Source organism: Triplophysa rosa, linkage group LG2, assembly GCF_024868665.1.
Source record: "Triplophysa rosa linkage group LG2, Trosa_1v2, whole genome shotgun sequence".
NCBI classification, from domain to species: Eukaryota; Metazoa; Chordata; class Actinopteri; order Cypriniformes; family Nemacheilidae; genus Triplophysa; species Triplophysa rosa.
Genome location: NC_079891.1, coordinates 15,820,845 through 15,848,773, shown reverse-complemented (window position 1 = coordinate 15,848,773; position 27,929 = coordinate 15,820,845). Strand labels below are relative to the sequence as shown.

The 27,929-nt window shown below is 38.9% G+C and overlaps 3 protein-coding genes across 4 annotated transcripts; 2 read left to right on the top strand and 1 right to left on the bottom strand.

Moving 5' to 3' along the window:
- Positions 1-608: 608 nt before the first annotated feature.
- Positions 609-4,954, bottom strand: si:dkey-245n4.2 (uncharacterized). The gene is made up of 5 exons (XM_057357431.1): positions 4,468-4,954; positions 3,836-4,339; positions 3,408-3,527; positions 2,987-3,077; positions 609-2,837 (listed from the first exon to the last, which is right to left on the bottom strand). Exons 1-5 carry the CDS (start codon positions 4,523-4,525, stop codon positions 2,630-2,632), a joined length of 981 nt encoding a protein of 326 aa, XP_057213414.1. The 5' UTR covers positions 4,526-4,954; the 3' UTR covers positions 609-2,629.
- Positions 4,955-9,204: 4,250 nt separating this feature from the next.
- On the top strand, positions 9,205-11,683 carry LOC130568442 (gastrula zinc finger protein XlCGF57.1-like). The gene is made up of 3 exons (XM_057357304.1): positions 9,205-9,343; positions 9,647-10,294; positions 10,389-11,683. Exons 1-3 carry the CDS (start codon positions 9,286-9,288, stop codon positions 11,327-11,329), a joined length of 1,647 nt encoding a protein of 548 aa, XP_057213287.1. The 5' UTR covers positions 9,205-9,285; the 3' UTR covers positions 11,330-11,683.
- Positions 11,684-17,145: 5,462 nt separating this feature from the next.
- On the top strand, positions 17,146-21,965 carry wdr54 (WD repeat domain 54). Of its 2 annotated transcripts, XM_057357418.1 has the most exons (10): positions 17,146-17,193; positions 17,589-17,862; positions 17,996-18,058; positions 18,139-18,205; positions 18,319-18,375; positions 18,462-18,589; positions 18,686-18,786; positions 19,089-19,251; positions 19,407-19,481; positions 19,839-21,965. In XM_057357418.1, exons 2-10 carry the CDS (start codon positions 17,629-17,631, stop codon positions 19,968-19,970), a joined length of 1,020 nt encoding a protein of 339 aa, XP_057213401.1. In that variant the 5' UTR covers positions 17,146-17,193; positions 17,589-17,628; the 3' UTR covers positions 19,971-21,965. The 2 variants fall into 2 exon arrangements, with proteins under 2 accessions (XP_057213401.1, XP_057213392.1); XM_057357409.1 differs by having other exon boundaries at positions 17,157-17,862.
- Positions 21,966-27,929: the final 5,964 nt, after the last annotated feature.

Genomic DNA, 27,929 nt, shown 5'->3' with positions numbered 1-27,929 from the left:
CTTAAAAAAGGAGAACATTGCAAATAATTCTTCAATTATTTAACAATCTGTTATTGCAACTTCTTCAGGATCATTGTAAACATGACTAAACTTTACAAGCCATTAAAGCTAAACAACCAACAGATTTGGACAATAGAAAAAATATTTCCATGTAGATTAGTAACGCCTTTTCTTACAAAAATATCTTCTTTTCCCGTACATAAATTATAAATCAATAAAATTTTGAAATTTTAAATTGATGTATTGATGCATTGAACCTGTTTCAGGACTCTGGTGAAATTAAAATGACCAGTTGCATTGTTGTGACTTTAAGTCTTGAAATGAATGAAAAAACAAAACAAAGGAGGAAAACAATGTTACAATGTCTACAATGTTATGATACGTTCTGTCTCTCTTTTCCACCTACAAAATATAAATTATTTGTAACGAATACTGAAAGATTATGCAAATACCTTTGCAAGACTTTTTTTGTCGACATAGATTTGATGTGACTATCATTGTTTTACATTGGCTTTTCAGTTCCTCAACTGTGGCCTTAACTTTGAAATCATGACAATGCATTGCACAACACAGTCTGTCTTTTATTCATGACCTTTTGTGCTTATATTCAAAGAATCACCTAGTTTTTCAAAGTTCCTGTTAAAAAGCCATGTTTGTTGGAATCTAAAAAAACATGGATCAAACCTAACCTGCAGTGTATTAGTGACCTGTTGCATTCAAGAAAGAGAAAGCTCATTCTCTTACACAAATAGGCCTAGTTTCTAGTTTTTTGTTTAGGGATGTCCATTTACTCTCATTAAGCAGATATTACCTCAGGAATTATTTAAATTATCAGATCCTTCCTAGTTTCTTTAGCTTCCTTGTGGATTTTTAGAAGCAAGTGTAGATGCTGCACAGGACCATTACAACTAAACTGCACAACTGTATGCCTATGGGAGACGAGAATAGATGGTGATTGGAGATATGAACACATAGCCAATAGAAACAGGGCCAAAGAAGCAGATATAGAGACTTTGTCATATTATTTTGGGTGGGGACATCCTCTATTATCTGGATGAACATCCTATGGGAGAGCACATCATCTGTTCTGTACAAAGCCAATTACAGGCAATTGATGTAGTTACAAATTCAGTTATACAGTTATATATCAGTGACAAAAAAATGTTTTTGAAATGCATATGTAGCATTTCAAAGTGATACAGATACAGTACATTCAGATATATACTGATACATTCAAGGTATGGTGGCACAAACATATGCTATTTTACATAATCATAAAAATAATAACAAAATAAAACCAAACATTATGCAATGAAACATGGCAAACTTGTGAATACACACCTGTTCAAAGACATCGCTTTCAAAGAGTGATCACACCCTACAGTATTGGTTCAAACATGTCTTAATCGTCATGGCTGTTACCTTACAAGAATTTTAGCTAGCACATACGACACGAGAAGAAAAATGGGCATATGAATGTTGCATACTTGTTTTTCAGAAAAGTAAATATGCAACTCTCACGGTCACATGTGAAACTTCATTTTTGAAACCATTAGTTTACAAACCATGCAGAAAAAACCCCACAGTGCCACAAAATTACTGTGGAATGCAGATGTGAGAGAAACCTTTGAAATATGTCCCGTCTCTAAGGCAAGGTCTGTCCTTGTGTGAAAAGGCCTTTAATTCTTACAAATTCAGTTTGCAGAAGAAAGTATGAACTTTTAATCTTAATGGCGCATTGAAGTCAAAAGAATATTGCTTTATTTTATGGTTTGTCAGAATCATCTTATCATCTGTAAGGTTTAGCCTACAAATTGTGAAGCCACATATTTTTCAATGAATGAGCGTGCGTAATCCACCAATTAGATTTGTAGACAAGTTTTGCTAGCTATTATTTTTCATGCTTACATGTAAACCACTCATTTATGTCCCTCTCCCACTCTAAACATGTCACAGTCTTTCAACCCTTCCAACACGCCTGCACAGACATGTTTTCCATTTTTGCTGTCCTTCACACCAGATCTTTACAAAGCGATATGTCAACAGAAACAGGTAAAGTTAGCTTGATAATTATAAACCTGGCAAAACATTTAAGGTGGTGCTCTGATGCACATTGAAAACAAGTTTAAAACACAGTTTGTAAGTCAACAAAAAGTTTATTTAGAAATGTAAAATGTGATTTCAACCTGTGTAATGGTATGTTTTCCACTAATTCTATAATAATTACCATTGTAAACACTATTCACCTTAAAGAAAAATAAGTGCTGTTAGGCATGTGCGGTTGAAGAAAAATCGACATTAGTTTTAAACATATTCAGGCATTCTGGCTTTAAATTACAGAAATCTATCAAACAGAATCACAGTACTAATATGGTAGTAGTTCAAAATGTATTTGAACTGATGTTACCTTTAATCTTTTTGGCAAGGCACAGAATATTGTCTTTGATCACAGCCCAACCTCAGCTTTTCAAAATTCAACATTTTTTTCTGCAGAAGGAGGTATTCTGTTTTCAAAAGCGCAGCAGTCCCAACAGATGTCTGGGATTTTGTAAGATGTTGGATATGTGAAATAAACCCTTCCTTCACATAAGATCTTACTACAAAACAACTGTAAATGTAAGTACAGATCTTAGTCAGTTAGGTATGTTTCAAACAGTGGGGTGACTGTTCCATCTTTCCACTCCACAAGGATCTCGCCTCTCTGGAAAGAAGGTGACTGGGCAGGTTTCATGAGGTGCTGGGTTAGAGGGGCTCTCTCACTAGGTACAGGAGAACCTGGTTGACTGACCTCTCCTGTTGGAGTGTAAGATTTCAGCACCACAACAGTCCTCTTCCTCCTGGACACAAGGAAGGAACTTTCTTTGTTGAGAAACTGATTTATGTACGATTACAAATGTGAAATAAAATGCTGACATTTTTCTATTACACTGTTCAGAAGTCTGAATCATGTTTTTGAGTTATAACTTCCAAATAAACAGTATCTTACCTGTTTTGATAGATGTTCAGAATGAGGATAACAAGTCCAAGTAACAGGGCCAAGGAACTCAAAAGCATCATTGTCATTTTCCAGCCCATCCCTGATAAACACATTATTATTTATGGAACATCATCAACTCTTGTTTTTTATTTCACGGTTTAAAGTATATATATTTTAAAGATTTTGGCAATCCGTGTTCAAATTTACGAGTATAAGCTCCATCCTCACTGGCCTTGCGACTTGTTTCCTCTCCTTTGCTGCCCTCACGTGGACAAATTACAATTAAACTATTTTAGGATCAACATGCAGTAGTGTAAAAATTGTTTGTCGTTTTTTTACCGCACTGAATAGCACCGTAACCTAATAAAATAATAATTTAATTATAATTATACAATTATAATAATAACGAATGAACCCTTTCTATACTCACCATAGTCTGCAGTAAATACATTAATAGAAGGTCCCTCATGTTCTGTGCTACTTTGAGGTTCAGGCAATGAAGTCTGTGTTACTTCAGTGGTCTTAGGGGCAGTCATGTCAATACTCTCAGCTTACGCAAAGAAACACAAAGATTAAACAACATCACTAATAATAGCAGTATTATATAATATACTGAGTAGTATATCTGAGTAGTATCAGATAATATACAGTATTAATTATTAGAAGTCAAATATACATGTAGGTGTGAAAGAGACATGACCCAGAGGATGGTTTTCTGTGACAACAGTGATGTTTTAAATAATTCCATATGTTATAGTGAAGATGTGTATTATATCCCATTAATCACAAGGATGGAATGATATTATGCAAGAAACAGACCTATCAATTCATTAATAACTTTTTTACTAACTCCCTTACAATGCCAATAGCGAATTTTAGTGAGGATTCTGGGTCCAGTCTGAAGTGTCTGCTGAGATTCTTGCAACACATTCTGGCCATCATGTGTCCCGTCTGCCTCCTCGCATATTGTTCGATTAGCCAACGTCTTCCACTTGTTGCCTTTTCCGCGACTTTTGGACAGGAAGAGCTTGGAGGAATCGTGGAGTGCACTTAGGTGCAGGCCCTTGCCGTGTAATGTCAGGAGACCCTTTTTAGAGCAACTCCAGGTCTGATCCTCATAATCCTGTTCCCCGGACCTGCAAGCTTGTAACCAAACAATTTCTAGGTCCTGGATCTGGTGTGCAGTTAAACACCCTCCCGTCTGTGGGTTGCTGAGGGTGCGGGTCACAGGGTTCCAGTGCCATTCCTGAAGTGTGGAATCTGCTCTGCACTCCTGCAGGCTTAACCTACCGCTGACCTGGTCTTCATTTACCTGTACACACTTTCTCAGCTCTTCATTCCTGATCTGGAATCCTCTAGATTCTACAATGAAAAAGAAAGTGTGTTTATAATAATTCCTTTGGTAAATTATGCCGACAACCAAAGCTACTACCAAACAATAGATAGATGCAGATGCAAATAGATGCATATTAATGAAACTTCCACATTACCTTCAAAAATGAGTGTTGTGAGAATCAAAGTCCACAACCCTTTCCAAATCCCATCCATCACCCCGGGAAATTTAGAGCAATTACAACACTACTAACAAAAGATTAGACACCCAGTTCCCAGTTATGATGTGTTCTGATCCAACCGATACCGATTAAACATTCATTCCCGCCACGCCTGATATGATCCCTAAAGCAGCTGTGAGCAAAATGCTGCTGATCCACAAAATACTGGTCACTGTAGCAAAACAGACTTTCACTTAGAAGACGACAGAAATTTATAGTGCACAGATCTCAAAAGTCTTCAAAGAGTGAGTACAGAATACTAATGAACAAAAGGGTGAAAGGCAAAATAAGTGCCCTCCCACGCTGGAGATAAAGGACGAAAAACAGTAAAAACAAGACCAAAAACAACTGAAAACTGTAAAAGGCTATTACAACAACAAGCTCATTAATGACTTAATGCAAGTTGTGATGAAATGTTCACGTAAGTAAAGAAAGAGGTAAGTAGAGAACAGCCATTCTGAATGATAATATACAGAGGTTTAATGTACAACGAGGGTCCTTTTTTATGAGGCAGCAGCATTCAACAGCTTGAAAGGCATTCCATTCATGACAAACTGAAATGACAGAGCTTCTGTTCCCGTTGCTATGTAGTCGCTAAGTTGGTGTCCACGAACCCAGGCCATATTTAACTGGAATGGGAACGCCATGGAAAAACACTTCCAGCATGTTTTCAACTTGTTGTGTTGCTATGGTGCTGCAAGTGTAAAACACTTAGTACAACAAAAACACAGAAACAAACAAACAAGCAAGCACATAAACAAGCATAATCAAGCAGTGAAATGCAATTAACAACATTTTAAAACAGTTAGAAAAAACTGTTAAAAAACTGAGGATCTGTTTACAGAAATGCAATATAATATAATGAATAATATATATACTGTATATATATATATATACAGTATATATATATAACACCCCATATAATGAAGTGTTATGTTTTTCTACAGACGTGGTGGGTCCCCTTACATGGAATTCACCATGTTGTTTCTACAGTAGCCCTAAACGGACAAACTGCTCTACGAAGCGCGTTACGTAAATATGTTATCTCCTTATGCAAAGAAGCGAAAACGTGACAGCAACTTTAGTCCTCTGTCAGCCTCCATAGAGCTTCGAAAGGGAGGAGGAGGGGTGGAGTGAGACATAGGTTGCTATTCGCAACCTCACATATACATGCTGCTAAATTTCATACACTGGACCTTTAACGTGTAAAGCTTACTGATAATTGTTTTATTCATGAAAATGTTAGATTGGTTTGGAAAATAATGTTCCTTTCATTTGCGAGGCCTAAAAACATTTAGATTCATTTTTTTTAAAGAGAACATTGTACCTCCTAGATTTTTGAAAGCCTAAATGTAGGATGTAAGTTGTAAGCCTGTATGTAACTTTACAAGTGCCAATGGCAATGTGCTGCAAACTTTCAGGTGAATTTAAAAGACCATTGTGTGATTATAGCGGCATCTAGCGGTGAGGTTGCGAATTTCAACCAACGGCTCACTCCACCCATCCCTTTCGAAGTATTACGGACGCTGAATCTCACTTCTTTCCCGAATGAGAACATATTTACGAAACGCAGAACAACATGGGGTAACACTTTACTTGAAGGGGTATTCATACACACATGTCATGAATATGAAGGAGATTTTATGCATGTTTATGACAACTGTCATTAAGTGTCATTCGCTGATTTATGTCATTTTTAATGCAAAGATGACATTTTTTGAGTTGTCTTTGTTATGACAACTTGACATAAAGCAATACATAATATCCTGTCAGTGTCTTTGTCATGACAACTTGACATTACCAATGTCAAAGATATTTTATGAGCACCTAACTCCTATCCCACCCCTTACCCGAAACCTAACCACTTGTCAACCATTAAACACAACACACAAGTAAAATTACAGTCACATGTATTTATTCCATAAAATGAACAAAACTGTATAAACGTATTACAAACAAGTCGCTTTGCAAACCTTCTGAACTGAAGCCATGCGATAACTTTGTTCGAGGAACTCCGAGAACGGATATCAATGCATCTTTTTTTATTATTATTATTTTACGGACATCAACACATCTGTAAACAAGCCGGAACATTAGAATGATGTGATTGGTAACGAGAGCCAATAGCATTTTACACTCAACGCTGACGCAATGACGCTGTCTGCCACAAGACAGACGAAAGCCAATGATATTTCACTATTAAAGCTGACGTAACTTGGCACCAGGGGCATGTTCAAGCTCAAACCGGTGCTCAACGTTTTGCTACGGTTTCCGGGTTGAACGACACGTTTCCTGGAAACGGTTTTCAACGGTGCGCAACAGTGTTTGAGATACGTTTTCTCTTGTTTGGTGGGTGTGTCAAGAACAGTGTTGGGTGTAACTAGTTACTAAGTAATTAGTTACTGTAATTTAATTACTTTTCCCTTGAAAAAGTAAAGTAAGGGATTACTCTTATTTGTTTAATTTAATTACAATTACTTTTGATGTAATTAAACTAAATACTTTGTGTAATATGTGTGCGCAATAGTGGAATTGACATCAAAATTCAAAGTCTAACTTTAAAATCTGTGCCTTAATATATAATTCTCACATTTGTAATACTTTGGTCAGTTAATAAGAGTACTTTATGTAGTTTAATATTATTTATTTAAATTAATTAAAAGAGCCCTTTCATGCCTATCCTTGAATCACTTAACTAATCAAGGTTGATATAGGATATAGAAAGTAATTAGTAATAAGTAACTAAATACTTTTTGGAGAGAGTAATTTGTACAGTAATCTAATTACACTATTGAATATGTAATTAGTAACTAGTAATTAATTACTTTTTGAGAGTAACTTACCCAACACTGGTCAAGAATGTCGGCCCAATCAGCAGCAACATGTATATAACCCACGCGGTGTTAAAGAGACAGCTCGCACAATGGGTCCAAGTAAAGTCGTTTAAATGTGTCCGCTGCAGCTCGGTATACGCAACAATTGAAGATATTAGAAGAGATGTATTTTGCAGTATTCAACACGTATTTATACCGATTTCATCAGGCTCCGAAAATTCTTCAAAAAGAACACTAAAAAATAAACACTAACACTAAAAATGGCCTTCTCAGCTGCCATAGTTCAACTCTTGTGTCATCACAACAGGGTGTTCAACCACACCACCGTTTCCGTTTAAAAAACGTTTTGTCGGGGCTGAACGCAGCCCAGATTTGAAAATCTGGAAACGCAGCAGAAACCGGAAGACAGCAGATGGGGATTGCTTTCGCGTCTGTTCCTCATATAAATCAATAGTTTCATCTCGGTACACTTGGAATATTTGTACGTTTTAAACTTTTTAACTGTTTTGTATCATGTATCATGTATCATGCGTTTTCTGTTATTTAATAAATAAATGTGTTGTGTTACTTGCTCAAAAGGCCTGAATATCTGTGTATGTGTAATGTAAATAAATTATCACGACATTTTGAAATGAAAATAAAACCACAACACCTGCTATTATTGCAAATTAATACCCCAACATGTACATTTTTAATGACGATAGGCGATAGTCTTGTTTGTCAATGTTTGTCATATTTGATGAAGGGACAAACGACATACGTATGTTATATGGGTTGGAGGATGTTGCATTAAAATGCCATTAAGTGTTAATACTCTGTCAAATAGTTTTATAACAGTGTCATGAATACTTTTCTTGACCTCAACTACAGTTGTACGAATTAACATGTTTATGACAGATTTATGACATTTTATGTTGTCTTGATAATGTCAAGTTGTCATGACAAAGACACTGACATGTTATGTATTGCTTTATGTCAAGTTGTCATAACAAAGACAACTCGAACAATGTCATCTTTGCAATAAAAATGACATAAATCAGCGAGTGACACTTAATGACAGTTGTCATAAACATGCATAAAATCTCCTTCATATTCTCTTATGAACACCTCTTCAAGTAAAGTGTTACCCAACATGGCAACACGGCAACAATATACCGTGCAAGCAGACCCTCGTTGTATGTAAATAGAAATAGCTTGTTCATAACGCTTCATTATGTAAAGTCTTTATACACCTCGGAACACATAGTTACATGTATATTACATTGCATATCTGGCAATGGATCCTCCTAAAAATTAACACAGCACCTTTAAGGGTGTGTTTAAAATGCAGACTTTTTCGGCCAAATCAAATAATAAACGTGTATTTTGTTTAATTGAACACTTGCATCTGCATTACTGTAAATCTTGGCCCACTGTACATTGGGTTCTTCTCAATAAATATGATGGGCCTAAGCTTGACATATATCATCAATACAAGTATCTGAATCAAGTACATAATATCACATAAATGAAAAATGTACATTTACACTGGAGGACAGATGGGTGCTTCAAAAAACTTACAAGGGGGCCTCAAGATAAAGTTATAAAACTAAAACAAATAAAACATATTTTTATTGGTGTTTGGTTATTTTTATAATGAAGATATACATAGTTATGCCAAGCGCTATATAGAATATTTGAGGTCCCGAATATTATTGTGAACAAATGAGAGAGTTAAAGTCACTAATGCATGGAGAATACAATTTAAATAGTCTTAAAAGGACACTGAACCTTCAGGCTTGGACTCTCGCTCTGAGCCAATCAAATCGATATGTTTCGCGCATGCTCAGTTGATGTGATATCCGTAGCCGTGTAGCGGGAACCTAGCAAATTGTTGTTATTGTTCTTGGAGCATACACGCGGGAAGGAGCAGCTACAGTACATGCTGTACATGAGTGCAAGTATGCGGACACGCTCGCAGAGAACCGCGTTAAAAAAATGTAAGCAAACTGCGCTTTATATCGTTTTTCTTGATCTGTCCTAGAACTAGCTCGTTTGATAACAACTGGATAACACTGATTGTAAGAAAAGTCGGCTGCATGACTTTTCGCCGAGAAAAAATGTTTGCATATGCAGCGTGCAACAATACTGTGATACAATTGATATTTATCACTGAAACATAGAATTTAATACTATTGCCGTCTTTACACGTGGAGAGTTCGTAAAATATATGTTTTTAAATCGGTGCATGTATTACTACAGTACAATACAATAATAAAAACGCATTGCATTTTTTTGTTCAGGTTCACCTAAATGTGAGAACAAAAACACTGTTACCAAAGGGAACCATAATGCTGAAATAAAAACCAAGACCCCACACATGCCTGATAAAAGAGGGAGAAAAAATAATCTGAAAACATCATCAAATGTTAATGGTCACAGCTGCAAGGAAGACCCACAACCTGCTGGTATAACTGGAAATGTGAAGACAAGGAAGGTCATCCGTGTGAAGAGTTCTGCAAAACATGCAGGTGGGAAAAGCAGTAGCAAAGAGAGGAAGTCCAGTTCCTATGATCAATGGGTGGAAGGTAAATTTCCATGTAAAGAATGTGGCGTGGTTCTGGAGAGCAGAAAGGACCTTATCGATCATAACCAGATGGCACATCATCAATTACGTCCATGCAAGTGTCGTGTATGTGGCGACCGCTTTGCTAATCAATATACACTGAAACTTCATATGCGCACGCATTCAGGGGAGCGTCCTTACACCTGCAAAATCTGTAAAAAGGGTTTTACGCAGAAGGGCTCTCTGAACACCCACATGATTCTGCATAGCGGTGTTAAAGCGTATAAATGTGAAGAATGTGGCCATAGGTTTGCTAGATGTGGAGATTTGAAGTCACACCGGAAAATTCACAGTGATGAAAAACGGCACAGTTGTATCGAATGTGGTAGGTCATCAGAATATAAAAACAATACTTTAAATTGTGATCGTTGCTTTATAACCCAGTGTTCTGATATATTTGTTTTTGGTCTCTACTTTAGGTAAACAATTCCACCGAGCGGAACATTTGCGGCAGCATTTACTGATTCATGCTGGAGAATTGCCGTATTCCTGTACCGTCTGCGATAAAAAGTTTCGTATTGCTAGTAACCTTGCTGCTCATCAACGCACGCATACAGGAGAAAAACCTTTCAAATGTCCTGAATGTGACATGCGCTTCAGACAGTGGACCCACCTGAAAGTACATCAAAGTGTGCACTCAGATGAACGTCCGTATGCATGTGAGCACTGCGATATGAAGTTCTCACGTTTGGGTTATCTACGCAATCACATGCAGATTCACACCAACAACCGACTTTTTGTCTGTGAGGACTGTGGTCACTGTTACAGAAGCCAGAGTAACTTGGATGTTCACCGCGCTGTGCATTCTGAAGACAGGCCGTTTAAATGCTCGCTGTGCGACAAGAGCTTTAAACAATATCCAGGACTGATGAGACACAAACTTGTTCACACAGCAGAGAGACCACACCAGTGTAAAATCTGCAGCAAAACGTATCGCAGCACAGGAGGACTGCGTTTACATATGTTTTCTCACACAGGTGCTCGCCCTTACGTTTGCAGTGAGTGCAAAAAAGGCTTTAGAGATCCTGGTGCCCTCACGAGACACATCCGAACACACACCGGAGAAAAACCTCATAAGTGTGAGCTTTGTCCAAAAGCGTATTCCCAGCTTTCAGGCTACTATGCTCATATGCGTATACACACTGGGGAAAAACCCTACAAATGTACCCACTGCTCTAAAGCTTTTCGCCATCGAAATAGTATGAAAGCCCACGTTTTACTCCACACCGGACAGGCTCCTTTTCCCTGCCCAGAATGTGGAAAACTTTTTAAGCAAACAAATAGTTTAAAAAAACACATGACAACATTTGGCCACAGTGACAAAAAGAAAGCTGATATCAGTAAAGTGAAAAACGTGTAAAAACTATAGAAATTCATAACCAAAGAAGTTAGCTTTTAAATAAGTAGCTTTAAGATGTTGAAGAAATTTCACCCAAAAATTACAATTAAATAATTGTAACAATTGTATGACAATTAAAATTCTGTCATTCACTCACCCTCAAGTTGTTTCAAACTTGTATAAATTTCTTTGCTCAGAAAAAATGGAAAATGGAAGAAACACGAAAAGTGAAAAGAAATGTGTTGCAATGCATTCCATTTTGTGTGTGTGTGTATGTGTTGAACTTTTGTTTATCTTGGTTTTGGTTTTCTTGTATAGCTGCTTTGATGCAATGAAAATTGTAAAAGCTCTATAAAATAAAATTACACTGAATTGAATGACTGCGAGTTAATAAAACACGACACACTAGATCTTTGTGACCATATTAGAGACACGCTAACATCTCCAAAACAGCGCAGAAATGCCATTGCGCCAGAAATACAAGAAATCACTACATTAACATATTTAGCAACTGGAGAAATGCAGCTATGCAGCAGAGATGATTTGGTTCTGAGATGAGATGAACAGTGACACAATAAGTTTCTGTAAGTGCTGTAATTGTTTGTGTGATCACTGGTTGTGACAGAACCAAATCATCTCTGCTGCATAGCTGCATTTCTCCAGTTGCTAAATATGTTAACGTATACTGTAAAAATGAAAGGTACTTTGAGGAACCATTTGGGGTTCTTCACATTGCCACACCGGCGGAACCCTCAGGGGAAACTCAAGGCACCGCTTCACGAAGGGCGGTTCTCTGAGGAACCCTCAAGGCTTCTTGGGGATCCCTTTTATTAAAATGGTCTGGAACCATCTTCACAGTTTATATTTGCTATTCACAATATTTTAATATGCAGAAATACTAAAAGCAAATACAAAGCAAACAGTTTATTGATAAACAACAACAATTTACATTGAATAAATATTCACAAAATAGTAAATATTGTACATTACAATTCTAAATTCATGAAATCACATGTATAATTAATACTGTGTTGGTGATATTGTTATAAATGAAAACAACATCTTAACAAAACTAACCAAATAATTTGCCTTAACTTTAAATATAAATACAGAAATATTTCAGGTACTTTGTACAAATGTACAATTGTAAAGAAGTCCAGCAAAAAAGTAGTCTCTCATAGCAAGGCCTACACCCATGGTAAAGTTGTAATTTGCCAAAAAGCAAATCCTTGCGAGCAAGAAAAAAACAATGCTGTTCTCTCCAAATGGGTTTCCTGCTATTACCAGGTGGTGTGAGGATCCAAAGTCAAAATAATTTCTATAGTGCATTTCACAATTTTGTATTGCTAAAGTAGATATGTATTTATGGCAAAAAGAGAACAGGAGCTGCGGCTGTTGGCCTTAGGTGTCCCAGGCAGTGCAAGGATGAGCATCAGGGCGGGCTGGAGCTGTTGGCCTTGGGTGTCCCTGGGAATAAGACATGGATACAAAAAAGAGGGATTAAGATAACGTCTCAAAACATTACATTTAATCATTTAGCACATCACAAATTGGTTTACAAATGTAACAATAAACAAAATATTACAATGCCTGTTAGTCACAGCTTTGGTCTATGGTTAAGGAGTACAGTAGGCTATTTATAACAACAATCCACTTTATTCCGATTTTTTCATTGTCAGTGATAGGGTTGCACGGTGTTCCGGTGCTACGGTAGCATCGCGATGCTAAAGCTTCAAAATACTGGTAGTATCGTAGTACCGTAGTTAATGTTGCATATGCGCATTAATATTTATTTGAACACTTACATCTGCCTTTTTACGGTGTTTATCTCCTAAATGAATGTGTGTTTTAAATGTCTCGGGCGAGTTGATGATTCAAATTGGCGATTTGAATGAGTTGGTTAAATGATTCACTAACTCAGTGGAAAATTGACGCCACATACTGGCCGTTTTAGTTCTGCATTTAAAGTAAGCCTAATATTTCTCTTTATAAAGACTGCTGTATCAATTAAATTTGTCCAACATTTGAATTAGTTCCTACGTGAAAAATGATCTCGTGTACTTTAGTATTTACTACAGTAAACTACTAAAACTCATAGATACTAGTGTTTTTGAGTCTTATCATAGTAAATATTTAAGTATACTACAGTATTTACAAATGACTAAATGTTAATGTATTTGCTACAATTTATCAAATTACTACAGTTAATACAACAACATATTCTAGTGCAAAGTATAATACAGTTTACTATAGTAAATACAAAATGTTCAATCTAAATCTGTGTTTTTGTGTATAGATTTGAATTATATGGCACAGCATCGTGATACTACTTGGTATCGAGATACTTCAGCTGGTATAGTATCGTAAGACATATGGTACCGTGACAACCCTAGTCAGTGAGTGTGTTTACATGTGCAAATATAACAAATAACATAACAATAAAAATATCATAATAAATATAATACTTACTTTTTTTGTCTACTCAACTGGAAAATACTGAAAATTCTGAGGAAAAAGGATAAAAACAGAACGGAATATGATAAAAATATTTAATTACAGGCAATTTATGTAACATGGGTGGGGAAACCATTCAACACAAACAACAAGAAAAAAAGAGCTATACATTCACTAAAAGTGAACATAATAGCTAAAAGTGGCTAAAAGTCATTGTTTGTCATTTAACACCAATTTAACGTTAGCCCCACAAGCTTCATCATTAACTTATATTCGTTAGCATCTCGGCTAAAACAAGCGCTGTCTACACTGTAAGTAAACGGTTTAAACAGCCAAAAACGTGGCGCTTTCGTTAGTATGTGTGTTTAACTTTTTCCCGCTCTGCGCAGATCGATCACCTTATGACAAAACGCATGCGGACTTAGAATAACATCTCTAAAGCATACAGAGCAGTCAGTTCACAAGCTCTCACTGTGCTTTGATGTCGCCGATCCGTCTGCGATCAAACATGAGTGGCACGAGTGTTCACCGGTGGTGTTCCGCTCGCGCGACAGGCGGGAATTCAAAATAACGGATCGCAACAACCTCTCGACTGTCCCATTGGATGTAAGTAAAGTCAAAATATATAAATAACTTAAATATACTAACTATATACTATTTATATAAATGTATACTCTGACACGTCTAATTGTATGGCCGCTTTTGGCTGTTTAAACCATTTATTTACACAGTGTAGGCAGCGCATGTTTTAGCCGAGATGCTAACTAATATAAGTTAAGATGAAGCTTGTGGGGCTAACGTTAAATGCGTAACGTTAGTGTTAAATGACAAACAATGACTTTTAGCCACTTTTAGCTATGTTCACTTTTAGTGAATGTATAGCTCTTTTTTAACTTATTGATGTTTGTGTTGAATGGTTTTCCCACCCATGTTACATAAATTGTCTGTAATTAAATATTTTTATGATTCAGTTCTGTTTTTATCCTTTTAACTCAGAATTTTCAGTATTTTCCAGTTGAGCAGCAAAAAAATCTAAGTAATATATTTATTGTGATATTTTCATTATTATGTTATTTGTTATATTTGCACATGTAAAAATACTCATTGACAATGGAAAATCTGAATAAAGTGGATTATTAGAGTTGTTGCTATAAATAGCCTATTGTACTCCTTAACCATAGACCAAAGCAGTGACTTCCAGGCATTGTAATATTTTGTTTATTGTTACATTTGTAAACCAATTGCAGTTTGTGATGTGCTAAATGATTAAATTTAATGTTTTATGAGACGTTATCTAAATCCCTCTTTTTGGTCTCCATGTCTTATTCGCAGGGACACCCAAGGCCAACAGCTCCAGCCCACCCTGATGCTCATCCTTGCACTGCCTGGGACACCTAAGGCCAACAGGCGCAGCTCCTGTTCTCTTTTTGCCATAAATACATATCTACTGTAGCAATGCAAAATTGTGAAATGTACTATAGAAATAATTTTGACTTTGACTACATGGATCCTCACACCACCTGGTAATAGCAGGAAACCCATTTGGAGAGAACAGCATTGTTTTCTCTAGCTCGCAAGGATTTGCTTTTTGGCAAATTACAACTTTACCATGGGTGTAGGCCTTGCTATGAGAGACTACTTTTTTACATGTGTACAAAGTACCTGAAATATTTCTGTATGTACAGTATATTTAAAATTAAGGCAAATTATTTGGTTAGTTTTGTTAAGATAAAGACTTTTCATTTATAACAATATCACCAACACAATATTAATTATACATGTGATTTTATGAATTTAGAATGATAATGTTCAATATTGAACATTCTGTAAATATTTATTCAATGTAAATTGTTGTTGTTTATCAATAAACTGTTGTATTTGGTTTAGTATTTCTGCTTATTAAAATATTGTGAATAGCAAATATAAACTGTGAAATGGTGCCTTGAAGCACCCAAGATGGTTCCAGACCATTTTAATAAAAGGGATCCCCAAGAAGCCTTGAGGGTTCCTCAGAGAACCGGCCCCCTTCATTAAGCAGTGCCTTGAGTTTCCCCTGAGGGTTCCGCCGGTGTGGCAATGTGAAGAACCCCAAATGGTTCCTCAAAGTACCTTTAATTTTTACAGTGCAGTGTAGTGAAAAGGTGACTCCAGAACTTCAGAACTGAATGTGGGGTTATTCAAGAATCTCCTAGGTTCCTGGAAGAACCACAAAGACTATAAATGGTTCCACCAACAACCCTATTATGAGAAAAGGAGCTTTGAAGCACTTACAATAAGGTTTAAGGTTCTTTGAGTACACAACAGGATATTTGAGGCACCTTTTATTTTTACAGTGTAGTTATTTATTCTTTTTCTGGCGCAATGGCATTTCTGCGCTGTTTTGGAGATGTTAGCGTTAATAGGATCGGTCACAAACATCTAATGTGTTGTGTCTTATTAACTCACTGTCATTCAATTCAATGTCCTTATATTTTATAGCGCTTTTACAATTTGCATGGCATCAGAGCAACTATACAAGAAAACCAAAACCAAGATAATTAAAAGTTGAACACAAACACACAAAAAACAATAAAAATAAAAAATCTGATAAACCTTAAAAGTAATATGGAAATTGTCATGTATTGCAACACATTTCTTCTCACTTTTCGTGTTTCGTCCATTTTCTCTGCTGCTAAAGAAACTCTTAAGTCTCTTAAAAGTCCTCCTCGCTACTCCTAAAATTTTGGACCTTAAGAGCTCTTTTAAGGGTTAAGATACTTTATGAATTACTTTCTTCTTTACTAGGCTCTTTTCTGTAATTCTAAGGGGAAACGCCCACATTTCTAAGAATTTTCTTAGAATTTTGTCACTAGGAGCAACTAAGATTTTTCATGAATACGGGCCCTGGTATTTTAAAAAGTTTTTTGCTGTCAAAAACCGGAGCCAAATCTCACTAAGAGTTTTAAATAAAGTGCACAAGCCTGCCTGTCACATATCCATGTGTGTTTAACCTGTCTTCTATTTATACATTTTTATTCAACCACATCAACATTTCTTCAGTTATACCAGTGCATTTCTTCTTATTATTATTATTGAACTTAAAATATTTCACTAAATCTAAAAAATCTAAAAAATCTAGATTATTGCACAGTTTATGCTTCATCAAAACTTCAAAAGCATGATATAGTTTATTGTAGTTGTATATATTTAAATGCCTATAACCGTAGCTTTAATAGACCACTATTCTTACTTTATCGAGATAAATTATTGATTATCGAGATTATATTTTTCTGTTTATTTATTAGTGTTTCTATGTAACTAGAATGCACCACTACACCAAGGTAAGTTTTTGTACATGAAACGCACGTCACTCTCTGTGTGACGTTGTACACACGTCTGTGAAATTGTACGCAAGTCTGTTCCGTCACTATGGCTGCAGGAGACGCGAGACGGTGAGAGCTAACTGCAGCAAACCCTAATCGGGCGAAAAAACCTATAAAACCTATTAGCTAACGTTCAGTGATTCAATAACAGGCAGCCAGACGTGTGTTGGTTATATGTTTGAGTCCGTTATATTTTGCTTTAGTCTTTAAGGAAGAGGATTAACTGGAGCGAATGTACATCAAACGCTTTATCCATGTTTGGTTAATGATAGCTGGTTAAGTTAATCATTTCTGTGATTAAATGGTACATTTGTCTTGACATGCATCTGAAATATGTTTAATGCAATGCAATGGTGGTACTTATTAAGTATAACGCCTATTACGCAAAGCAACCGATATCGATCGTTTATTGCTTAGAAGTGATTTTCATGTCCTGATTTGTCTTTAATAAATAACATTCCCAGTTTAACACAGTGAACACACGGTGGTTCTCATTGCATCGAAATGGCTAAAATGTATCACAAAGAGAAAAGTATTCAGATCAAGAGCAGCGCGTCTGCGCTGTACAACAACCTGAGCGTCCTGCGCATCGCGCCGCGCTGCCTCACATATTTCACCGTGGTCCATGCCAACGTCGTGAACATGGTCAGCGCTTCCTGGGATAGCCTGAACTATTCCCATCGACAGCTGCAGTCTAAGGAGGGAAGCGTGGCCACCAGCTCCTCACTTATTATGCAGGTGAGACGAGTTTTCATTCCAGCTGTTCTATGGTGCTAGTTTGAGTCTTGAATGTGCAGTAGCTTGTCTTGATGCTTTCTTGGGATTGACAAATGCCATCTCTCCAACTTTTTTTTTTACTTTTATCTGACAGGCAGCCTGGTGTGTACTGCCCTCCAGAGATTTGCTTGTCCTCACTTCCCAGAAAGGAATCCAGGTGGGTCAAGTGTTATGCCAAGCTGTGCACTCAATCATGTATTTGCCTGGGGATCTGGTCTAAAGTATGTTTATCATTAGATGTACGAGTCTGATGGATCTATTATGGTGTATTGGCACGCACTGGACACACCAGAGACCCCAACAGGTTAGTTGAGGGGGCAAACATTGGCACTTCATTTTTTAAATGAAATTGTTAAGACGCATTTGTTATTTTATGATTGCTGTGTCTGGTAAAACATGATCTGTTGCGGTTTCCAGCTAAGGCAGTGTTTGCACGAGGAATTGCAGCAGTCTGGGAAAAATACATTTGTGTTGGTAAGTGGCAAAAAAATGCTTATTTTCTAAGCATGTCATCCCTTAAATGTGCATGTTTACCAAAAGTCCCCCCAAAATTCTTTCAGGAGTCTCATCTGGCTCGGTGCTTGTTTTTGATGTTCCCAGTAAAGGCAGTAACATCACTCTGTCTGAGGTTCTGGAGGAACACAAAGAGGCCATCACAGATATGGCCTCTGAGTGTTCAGGCAGTCTGGTAATAACCTTTTTTTTGTGCTCAGTGTATACACTTGACCTTTAAGTGTCTAGTGGCCCAAGTGTTTGGTTGTTAAATTGGAATCTTTTTTTTCAGGAGTGCATTGCTGATTTAGTCAGTGCTGATGACTCAGGGCTACTCTGCATGTGGAAATCGGGAGAGGATTTTCAACTCCTCAACAAGATCCCTGGTTTTGAGTATGTTTTGAGTAAAGACATTCATAAGACACCAAATACAGTTTCATAAACCAAATACAGTTTGTCAACTTAAACAACAAACCTTTAATTCATGGCACTCAAACAACAAACCTTTAATTCATGGCACTCAACCTAAAATAGAGTATAGTTTAAGATGCCTGTATTAAATCATGACTATCGAACCATCTGATGCATAGAAAAGCTTTCATCACAATCTTTAACAATGATTTAAATGTACTACATACATACACATGAAACATATTATTATCTTTATAAGATGTACCGGTATCTTTTTCTCTAAGTACGAGTTGCTCCTCAGTAAAGCTGTGGAAGGGGACAGTTATTGCAGGCTATGGGACAGGACAGATCCGTCTGTATGAAGGGGTCACGGGTGTACTGCATGCAGAAGTCAATGCCCATGCTCGCTGGATATACTCTTTGGACATTGCCCCTTTCACTGGCCTGGTAAGAGAATTATATAATGTATGTAATCTACTGTTCAGTATTTTGCATACTGCATTTATCTTTTATTTAAAGTTATATTTTTATTTAGATGTTATTTCTATTCAGCAATATTCTATACTCTGACTCATGTATTTGTGTCTTTTTCAATGAAAAAGCTGCTTTCTGCAGCAGAAGACTCTTGGGTTAGAGTGTGGCATCTGACCTTGACCCCAGAGACTAACAGCGTAGAGGTAAAAGCCATACCCTCACAAGCCCTTTGACTGCATTAGTAGTTTCATTCAATAAAAACATCTCGCTTGAACCAGATGAAATATTGTGATGCTGAGCTGTGAAAATCGGCAGAATTCTGCTAAATGAATTTAAATGTGGTAAAATGTGATGATAATACTGTAGTGTTATTCATGTCTAAGCACAAAAAATAATCTTTATGTAATAATAAACTAGAAATATTTCACTATTATTTAAAAAATGAGCATGCAAAAGGCTGGGGATTATACACAAACATTGTGAATGTCAAGTGTTCAGATATTAGTTGTTAGATTTAATAAATCATATACATGCCAACAACATTTCTCTTTCTTTTCTAGATAGAGCACATGTACAATGAGTGCATAACTGATACTCAGATGTGTGGAGCCAAGTTCTGTGATGGAGACGGCTATGCTTTCGCAGTGACTGGTTATGACTTGAGTGAGATTATTCGCTACACGCAGGCGTAGATGGTATATAACATTCACTCTACCAGTTGACATTTCGTGTGAGGATCACCTGCAGCTGTTACTATAGTCTCCTATGACATGTTCCATGGGAATTCTGTTATGTCTGGACAGTATATTTGTATTCTATCATTAATGTGCAGGTATGATTGGCGGGTTCAGTCTTGATATCATGAATGTTTTCTAAATATAGTAGGTGAAGGCAGTGACTGAAACGGGCTAAAAAGCAGCACTTGAACGGCAGGTGGCAGTGTTGTTGATGGTTTGTACTGCCAGTTGTGAAGTACAAATTACACTTTTAGTGCTGTCATACTGTATGTATGATTCCCTCCTATTCTGGGTGCAGAGAATCATAGAAATAAATGTTCAAATGTTTTGTTAACTATTTGTGTCATTTCAGTCACATTTACAGTAAACAATATTTGTTAGTAAACTTAAATAAATTGAAGTAAACTTATTTATCACAGTAAGGATATTTACACTTACCTCAGTTAGACAAAATGAGTGTGTAAAATATTTATTAATATTTTAGAAATTAAATTCTGCAGATGCTGTTTTCCTGAATGAAATTGTAAAATGTGTTATTGCCTTAGAAGTTAATGCATTGTAGCTATCTATTTCAGTGTGACGTTAAAGCCAATATTTTCTTATTTTCCATGTCATTGTAAAACTATATCAGTGAAAATCCAAAAATTGTGTAGGTTTTGTATTTGTAAATATGTACCAGTAGATGGCAGTTAAATTTATCTTTGCATATGTAACCAGTGTGAATGATTGATTGACTTATTTAGATTTGTTTTCTTTTCTATATTGTGTTTTTTATATGTATGCTGTTTATACTGTTATAAATTCTATGTGTTTCATAATAGGATGGGTTAGTGATCTCCACGAAATTTTGTTCCTCTATTATTGTTTGCAAATCAAAATAATATAACGTTAATGTTGTGGAACTTTTCTTCGGGAGTTTGTTTGGGGAGGGGATGATATCAGTGGAACACATCCGGGGTGGTCCGTGTATCTTTTGGTCATTTGTATTTCAGTTTGAACTTGAACAAACGGGAGTGAGAAAACGGCGCCATTTTCGTTTTTCGTTCATCAAAAAAACGAGAATTCGGCTTTTTTCCGTTTTCAACTTAACGTTTAAAAAACGAATAAACAACTTGAAAACTAGTTCTCACATGTAGGCGGTATGAAACGCCCCCTTCCGCTGATTGGCAAATCAAAGGTCAGTAAGCGACGTCTTCGGTTGTTCCGAATAAATAGTCCTCCGCTGCTGTACAAAGTATGTTTCATTGCTCACATTAAACAACCGTCCACAAACCGTACAGGGCAGATTATAGACTGGACTTTCTTCTGTGCAACCTAGCGCGTTTCATATAAATATTTATATCACAAATATGAATGTAGTTCGCATCCGCATCTTTCTAGCTCTCCAGGGTTAAATCTGCGTGGCAAAGCTTCAAAATTCGCTGTGTTCCGTTGTAATTTGTATCGAGGCTCCGTAAGTCTAAACAATTAGCATTTATTTTTGTTTGATCATTAAGGAAAAAACTTTAGTTCTAATTGCACGTTAAAGCTTGTTGTTCTGCATTTATTAAAAAAAGCATACGTCTAAATAATAATAATAACCCAGCATTTTGTCAGCATTTCTCTCAGTTGTCATCGTTCGCACGTGCCAGTCGTAAATATCACAGTAAAAACGTTTTATAAAATACTAGAATCTTTAGCATACACTGAATGATTTTTTGTGGAATCTACACAGTGACTGAACCTTGATCAACATATCTGACAAATAGGTCACTTTCACTTTGACTACATCACTGCACTGTAGGCCTATATGCATCCGCTGCGTACTGTCCAGTGTCTCGCGCAGCTTTGTCATGCAGCAAAACTCTGAATTCGTCTTGGTTCACTTGATGGAATGTACACAGAAGCAAACTTGTGGAAAAACATGTGGTAACCCAACAACCACAACAGCGAATTTTGAATGAAATGAAATAAAATAAGTATATGAATCCGCTTCGTGTGGTCCAGTGTCTCGCGCAGATTTGACCCTGGAGAGCTAGAAAGATGCGGATGCGAACTACATTAATATTTGTGATATAAATATTTAAATGAAATGCTCTAGGTAACACAGAAGAAAGTCCAGTCTAGAATCTGCCCTGTACGGTTTGTGGACGGTTGTTTAATGTGAGCAATGAAACATACTTTCTGTACAGCAGCGGAGGACTATTTATTCGGAACCGAGGGACAACCGAAGACATCGCTTACTGACCTTTGATTTGCCAGTCAGCGGAAGGGGGCGTTTCATACCGCCCACGTGTGAGAAACTAGTTTTCAAGTTGTTTATTCGTTTTTTAAACGTTAAGTTGAAAACGAAAAAAAAGCAGAATTCTCGTTTTTCCGTTTTTTGATGAAGCTGGGACGCCTCCCTGGAGTCTGTACCCTTGTGAGTGGATGGGCGACCCCTCCTAGGCGCCCGCGCTGGAACCAGCTGGCAGCCTCACGCTCCATGAGCAGGTTTGAGTCGATCGACCGTAACTCGTTCTGGACGACCTCCAATGTCAACCAGGAAAGTCTTATCTCTGGACTCCAGCACGCGTAATTGCCCATCGTAAGGTGGTCGCAGAGATTGTCGGTGAGCATCACAGCGAACGAAAACAAAATCAGCCGTACATAGGTTCCGGGGTATCCATGACTGCCCCATGCCGTGCTGCGAAGTAGGCACTGGCTGAAAAACTTTGATCTTGTCAACCAGGGGAGACCGTCCCGTGGGCGGGCTCCAGGGTTTAGTGCAGGATGGAATGAAGTCACTTGGGACACGTAGTGTCTGACCATACACCAATTCTGCTGAAGAGGTTTGTAGATCTTCCTTGGGAGCGGTCCGCAGACCCAAAAGAACCCAGGGCAGTCGCTCGACCCATCTGTCGTCTGTTAGACTGGCCCTCAAAGCAGTCTTAAGAGAGCGGTGAAAACGTTCACACAGGCCATTGGCCTGCGGGTGGTATGCCGTAGTACAATGGAGCTGCACTCCGAGAATGCGGGCCACCTCCGACCACAATTCTGACGTGAACTGCAGGCCGTGGTCCGAAGACATGTCTGCAGGTGTACCGAAACGTGCAACCCAATTGTCAATGAAAACCTGTGCTACATTCTCTGCTGTTGTTGAGGTCAAGGGAACTGCCTCCGGCCACCTGGTGGTCCGATCTACCGTGGTAAGAAGGTGAGTAAATCCCTGAGAGGGTGGCAACGGACCCACCAGGTCGATGTTGACATGTTCGAAACGACGCGCCGGTACTTCAAATGTCTCCAGGGGTGCTTTGACGTGCCTTTGTACTTTAGCCCGCTGGCATGCCACACAAGCAGCGACCCAGTCCCGAACATCTTTTTTCAAGCCATGCCACACATACTTCGATGAGATCGCTTTCCGCCCTGGGTGTGACAAACTGTGAACCTTATCAAAAACCGTATGCCTCCACTGCATGGGTAGGACTGGGCGAGGGTGGCCCCTGGAGACATCGCACATCAGTGTCACTCCTGCTTCAGTAAAGTGGACATCAGCAATTTTCAGACTTGAGTCAGCCATCCTGTATGCCTGTACCTCGGGGTCGGACTGCTGGTCCACAGCCAAACGGACAAAGTCCATTCCCAAGTGCACTGCCTGCACTGTAGTTCTTGAAAGGTAATCTGCCACAACGTTGCTTTTTCCGTCAATGTGCTGTATATCCGTTGTGAACTCAGAAACGAAAGCTAAGTGACGCTGTTGGCGGGTCAACCAAGGCTCGGAAACCTTGGCCATTGCATGAACCAAGGGCTTGTGGTCCACAAACGCCGTAAATGCACGACCCTCCAGAAAGAAACGAAAATGTCTGACAGCTAGGTATAGGGCGAGCAACTCTCTGTCAAATGTGCTGTACTTCTGTTCATTCGGGCGTAGCTGACGGCTGAAAAATGCCAGAGGTTGCCAAACTCCTCCTATAAGCTGTTCGTGTACTGCTCCTATGGCCCAATCTGAGGCATCGGTGGAGATAGCGATAGGAGCGCCAGGAATCGGATAAGACAGCATGGTCGCTTGTGTTAGAGCTCGCTTAGTGTTCCCAAACGACTTGGTCATCTCCTCTGACCAGGTGATCGGTTTATTTTTGCTGTGTCCTTGGAGGGCCCTCTACAAAGGTTGCATGAGCTCAGCGGCCCGAGGAATGAAACGGTGATAAAAATTCACCATCCCTAGAAACTCTTGCAGCGCCTTGATAGTGTGAGGCACAGGGAAATGTTCGATGGCGTCAACTTTGTTTGGTAGAGGGAATGCCCCCATGTCTGTGACTCGGTGACCAAGAAAGTCGATGGCCCTCAGGCCAAACTGACACTTGGCAGGGTTAATTATCAAACCGTGTTGACTGAGTCGGGCGAACAGCAAGCGTAGATGAGTCAGATGTTCATATGTGGAGGCGCTGGCGATCAGGATGTCATCCAAGTACACAAATATAAAATTCAAATCCCGTAAGATTGAGTCCATCATGCACTGAAATGTTTGGGCCGCATTCGTGAGACCGAAAGGCATCCATAAAAATTGGCCAAACGGCGTTATCACAGCTGTTTTTGGGATGTCTTCGTGGAACACTGGCACCTGATGGTATCCTCGCACCAGATCTACCTTGGAGAAGATGGTTGCCCCTGCCAGGCGGGCTGAAAAATCCTGAATGTGGGGAACCGGGTATCGGTCAGGCGTGGTGACATCATTGAGCCGACGATAATCCCCACACGGGCGGTAACCCCCATCAGTTTTTGGGGACTATATGTAGGGGTGAGGCCCAAGGACTGTTGGAGCGCCGCACAATACCCAGGTTTTCCATGTTAGCAAACTCCGCCTGGGCCACTGCCATTTTTTCAGGATGCAAACGTCGAGCCCGGGCATGCACTGGTGGTCCAGACGTAGAAATATGGTGTACGACCCCATGGCTGGCTGAAGCTGATGAGAAAGTAGGCTTAGTGAGATTGGGAAATTCACTGAGTATTCGAGAAAACGCGCACTCCCCGGTCAACGCACTAGACAGCGTGGTTGTGGCAAAAGTGCTTCGTGAACAAGGTAACACATTGAAACCTTCCGCAGTAACTAAGCAACAGTTCTTTACATCAACCAACAGTCCATAAGAGCACAGAAAATCTGCACCCAGGAGGGGCCTGCCCACCTCTGCCAAAACAAACTCCCATGTAAAACGTTGTCCATTGAAACACAGTGGGACTAGCCGTTTTCCATATGTCTTAATTTTTCCTTGGTTGGCCGCTTCGAGTGGTGTGCCAGTTTCGCCTGATCGTCTATCCACCGGTGACGCAGGAATCACGCTAACTTGTGCCCCCGTATCACACAAGAAATGTCGGCCGGATAGCGAGTCTGTGATGAAAAGGAGATATTCAGCGTTATGTGCCACTATGCTGCTGACTGCTTGCGCGCCACGACTGTTACTAAACGTGCAAGGTGCACGATACTTTTTGGCTTTTGCTCCAAAACGGGCGTGAAAAAAACAAAATCCTTGATCGGCTGACTGCCTTGCAGTGAATGATGGCCGTTCGTCTGTACAACGCGCTGCAGCTCTCGTTAAGGGATACACAGATGCGGCTACGGAGTCATTAGTCATACATTTGCGCGAAGCTGTTTGATATTCGTCTGCCAGCTGTGCTAGGTCTCTGTAGTCAGTCACCGTACTGTTTGCCAGAGAGGTGCGAACGTTCTGTGGCAACTGTTGTAGGAACAACTCTTTAAACAGAAAACATGGTTTATGCTCACCTAGCAGGGCTTGCATGTGATCCATCAACTCGGACGGCCGGGAATCTCAGAGGCCCGGTGTTGTGCCTAGAAATGCACCCCTGCCAGATTATGCACCCTCCCTCCCCACAATGGTTAGGGTGAGGATTAGGTGTTAGGGGAGGGGTTAGGATTAGGATTAGGTGTGGGGAGGGGTTAGAATTAGCCAATCGGACAGCGTGTTATAGAAGGAGGTGCATAATCTGGCAGGGGTGCATTTCTCGGCACAACACCGGCAGCGAGAGCAAACGACGTGCTCTGTCGGTCTCAGATAAACTGAAAGTCTTTAGCAGGTAAATCTTCAATGCAACGTATTTGTTTCGTTCTGGGGGATTTTCCAGGACGCTTATCGCTCGTGCGGCTGTGGAACTGTTGAGAGCTGCAACCACATAGTAGTATCTCGTGTCGTCCGCGGTTATCTCTCGTAAGGCGATCTGAGCCTCGGCTTGGGCGAACCACACAGGCGCTTGTTGCTCCCAAAACTCCAGCAGCTTTAGCGACACAGCATTCGTCGACATTGTGCGTTAGTTGTTCTGACTCGGGGTCACCAATGTAGCACTTGTGCTAGCAAAAGAAATACGAGGAAACAGCATGTGATAACAACTGCCAACGCAGCACGTTTTTAATAAAAGAACTTCACCAAAACTCGAACACCGCTGCACTCAAAAAACCCGGCTCCGCCTCCTTAAAGGGGCCGTATTGCCTCTGTCTGAGTGAATACCCGTTGTGAATTATGTAAGCGAGTCCATTGTGTGTGAGGTGCTTGCATCTGCCACTACACAGGCTTGTTTTTTCGTTTATACGCTCAAGGTTAGAAAACGGATAAACGGCTTTAATTCTCGTTTTCCACATGTGGGCGGGAAGAAACGCCCTCTTTCCGTGGATTGGTCAAGCAAATACCATCCCTGACGTCATCAGCTCCTCCTCAGTTCGTTGGACAGAATACAGGTCCTCCGCTGCCGCACAGATCACTAACTTTAAACCGCTGTTCAAGGCGGATGTTCGACTGGGCGTTCTTCTGCGCAACTCAACGCGTTTTAGAGAAACGTTTATGTTGGAAATATTAATCTAATAATATTAACACGGCAGTTTTTTTTTTGCTGCCCAGAGGTAAAATTGTGTGGCAAAGCTCCGCGACTCACAGCCCGGAGCGGTTTGTGAATCACAGACCATTGTTCTTTCAAGTTTAAATATGACTATACATTTGGGTGTATCAGTTTCTCGACTATATACAGTATGAATAGACTGACTGAACGCACAGCACATTGGACGGAGGTCTCGTGTCTTTACGTAATTTAGCCTGAGGGTGGCGCTCTGATGTTGATTTATTAGCAGGCTCTACAATCATACCGTAGAGAGGACACATTATATACATTGTGTTTAAATATGTGCTTAATGAAAATTTTCTCAGAACAGTTCATTGTAACTGACTGTATGAATATGCTTACTAAAAAACACAACCTATTTGCAGGTTATTATAGCAATTTTCTATTACAAATTGTAATGTGTTTAACGTCTTTTGATGTTAAGTGCAATGTTAGATAAATGTAATTATAAGTGTGTTTGGTATGGCCTTATAGGATTCCATTATGGTACAATGTTGCCTCAAGGCAACATTACATTTTTTGTAATTTCCTATTTTCCATTTGATTTGATAAAATATGAAATCTTTGAAAAAACATTTTTACTTTCCAATTAAAGGTGGCTCAGATTTTTTGTATCCAATTATTTGGATGGAAACCAGTGAAAAATGCACTTTTCATTGGAGAAATAAACAGGGCCGTCTGGCATGTGTACATGTGTTGAAAAGGAAACCAAACTACCCCTGTGGGTCATGTAACCACATTCATTGGTTAGTATTTGAGTTCTTCTTTCCTGAAAAGCATTGACCAATTAAACGGGTATCTCACTTTTTTAAAAACTGAAACAAATTATGTTGCCTGGAGGCAACACCGTACCATAGATAAACAATGGATATGTGTCCTCTGTATGGTATTATTGTAGAGCCTGCTAATAAATCAACATCTGAGGGCCACCCTCAGGCTAAATTACGTAAAGACACGAGACCTCCGTCCAATGTGTTGTGCGTGTGTTCAATCAGACTATTCATATAGGCTATAACCCAGAATCTGATCCACCAAAATGTATAGTTAGCCTAT